Source organism: Condylura cristata, unplaced genomic scaffold, assembly GCF_000260355.1.
Source record: "Condylura cristata isolate star-nosed mole 26May11 unplaced genomic scaffold, ConCri1.0 scaffold00038, whole genome shotgun sequence".
In the NCBI taxonomy this organism is placed as follows: Eukaryota; Metazoa; Chordata; class Mammalia; order Eulipotyphla; family Talpidae; genus Condylura; species Condylura cristata.
The window spans coordinates 9,022,113-9,024,612 of record NW_004567139.1 but is presented as its reverse complement, the minus strand read 5'-3'; the positions used below and the strand labels follow the sequence as shown (position 1 = coordinate 9,024,612).

At 53.5% G+C, this 2,500-nt stretch overlaps 2 protein-coding genes across 2 annotated transcripts in view; one reads left to right on the top strand and one right to left on the bottom strand.

Annotated features, from left to right (window-relative positions):
• The window catches only part of METTL23 (methyltransferase like 23), a 3,629-nt gene extending 1,173 nt beyond the window's left edge, over positions 1–2,456 (bottom strand). The window contains exons 1-4 of the mRNA XM_004693405.2: positions 2,324–2,456; positions 858–962; positions 166–403; positions 1–83 (exon numbers count right to left, since the gene is read on the bottom strand). The exon at positions 1–83 is cut by the window's left edge and continues 2 nt beyond it. Of these exons, the coding sequence (XP_004693462.1) occupies positions 1–83; positions 166–403; positions 858–941 (405 nt within the window). The 5' untranslated portion in view covers positions 942–962; positions 2,324–2,456. The remainder of the gene's footprint in view (positions 84–165; positions 404–857; positions 963–2,323) is intronic.
• JMJD6 (jumonji domain containing 6) overlaps positions 2,423–2,500 on the top strand; it is a 5,332-nt gene continuing 5,254 nt past the window's right edge. The window contains exon 1 of the mRNA XM_012733003.1: positions 2,423–2,476. Coding sequence (XP_012588457.1) covers positions 2,423–2,476 — 54 coding nt within the window. The remainder of the gene's footprint in view (positions 2,477–2,500) is intronic.

Genomic DNA, 2,500 nt, shown 5'->3' with positions numbered 1-2,500 from the left:
TCTTACTTGGTAAGTAGACCACAACTGGACTTTAGGGTTCTTTTGCATCAGAAAGTATATAGTAGTTAAGATGTCTTCGAAGTCTGGGTGGGGAGGAGAAAGGACTGCTTAATTTTAAGTTCTGACAGCGCATCTGTGACTTAGGGGAGAGCAGGAGCGACTTACCTTCTGGTTCAAAGAAGACATCAGACGCGAGAATAATATCTTGCGGTGCTAGGGCCAGAAGATCCTGCGAGATGTGGCCCCATGTTATCCCTACAACGCGTACCTGTGGCAGGTGGTTCATTTGGCAACTTTGCTGGCAGACGGCTAGACAGGGAGGCAGCTCCGAGCTGTCTGACAGTATTACTTCAGCACCACACTTTGCAGCGACAATTCCTGGCAGGCTCACTCCAGCTCCAATCTAACAAAAGGCCAGTGTTTGCTGCAGATATGGGGTTTTAGCCATAGTTTCCCATTTTATTCTCGGTGAGTCAGTGTCTAGATACAAACTGACTGGGACTTGTCAAGACTGAGCCACATGAAGTGACGTGACATCCATTAGAGCTTAGTTTAAATGGCTAGGACTTTACCTGGGACACCTGGCCAGGTTAGAGGGCAGCAAGTCCCATTTAGATACCAAAGGCCCTGCAACTGGCATAGATAGGACTTTTAATGTGGCTAATCGATGGGGTTTTCCTGTTTGGCCTTGAAAAAGTATTTTAAAAAGTTTAAGGGGTAATAAAGAGGGATGAGTCCTTACAAAAGCCTTGGCACAATGGTTAGATCACTTGCACTCACAAGACTCCTAGCTCAAAGCATAAGGATCTAGACCTAATATAGCCTAAGATTTCTGGGAAGCTCCAGGGTACCGGTACCTCCAAGACCGCCTTGCCCCGCAGAGATGATCTGTGAAACCACAGGTACTGAGCCAGGACCACAGCACAAGGCCACACGTACATCCCGTACTGGGGATGCAGAACCTGAAAAGGAGTTTTGGCATGTCAACCCAGGTAACCTAGACTGGCACGAGGCTGCCACTGAAGCTGCAGTTTCTCAGTAAGAGGAGGGTGACTGGGAAAAATGGCTCTGGTGGGGTCACTGAGCCTTGGGGGGGGGGGACACCAGGCCTTTGGGTGGGTCTTGCAGGCTACAGTTAGCTTTTATTGTAAGTGCAGTTAAGATTCTGCAAGGTTTTAAAGCATGGGCATAACTTAAGGGTGTTCACTGAGAACAATATGGCCCCAGGATGACATTCCTAAAAAGGTCTGAGTGGGCCTGAATACCAGAGATGGGGAGCCCCAGAACTTGGGGATTGCCCCAGCATAGTATTTAAAAGCAGTGACAGCTCAAATGAGTGGGTGTGAACTCGACCTCCGTCTGTCCTTGACCAGCTGTGTGCCCTGCAGTTACTGAATCTTCTGTGCTTGTTTCCCCAACTGTAAATTCTCGCAGAGTGAGGGGGAACCTTAACTACTCACTCAATGCTATGCGCAAAGAAGCGTACAGTTCGCGGTCAGCAAACTGCAAAGTTGCCGAATACTCGGTTAGAGCAAAAGGCGCCCCCTAGGGCGAAGGGTGTGGCAGGAAAGGGCTGCAGAGGGGGCGGGATCTACGGGGGAGGAACTGAAGTCCGAACCTAATCATTCAACCCACGCAACGAAAACACTGGTGCCTAAATTTTCTGGCTGCGCTTCTATCAGCTGCGTGTAAGAGCCCAAGACCTCTCCCTGCTGGTTTGCTCGGGAGCGCGAAGTTTCGCGGACTGGTTGTAAGCAGTCCATGCTCACAGCCCCACGTTCGCCCCTTGCATTCGGGGAGAAATCCATGGCGTTTCAAGGAACTATTACGCGGATTCCATGCCAGCGTTAAGGCCTTTCTTTCCCACCTTTAAACCATCACTAACGCCAAGGGCGGTAAGCAGGTTAAAATCAAATGAGTTACAGCGTGAAAGCAGCTCCACCCGGCGTTATCACTTTATTTTTTTACAGCAAAACTCACTTTGCCGAGCTGCCGCGCGCCGATCGGGCGTGCCAACCCAAAAACGGAGCAGGGACTCGAATCCCTGATCCCGAAAACGGCTGAACGGAAAAGCCCGACGGCAAAACGTTAGATATCAAGGGTGTTAGCCTGGCAGGCCAAGCCCCTTTCCTGTGGAAATCCCTAGTCATCCTGCTGTAAGATTTTCTCGCTCTGCAAAGTGGCTCCCACCGACTTTTTCAGTCCGCGGCCCGAGAAGGGCAGAAAGCCGCGCCCGCCCCCCTCGCCCACATCCGCCCGGTTGACCGAGCCCCCACCCCTGTCCAGGCGCTCCCGGGCCGGGACTGCCGCCGCACGCACGCACCTGCGGGACGCGGACCTCCAGCTCGGCCCCCGGGGCTCCGAGGCCCGGTTCCCCCGAAAACCGAAAGCGCCGGGCGCCGACCGCAGGCCCGCGGAGGCCATGTTCGTCCGCAGGGGGCCCGGCGGCCCACGAGAAGGCCGAGAAGGGCAGAAAGCCGCGCCCGCCCCCCTCGCCCAC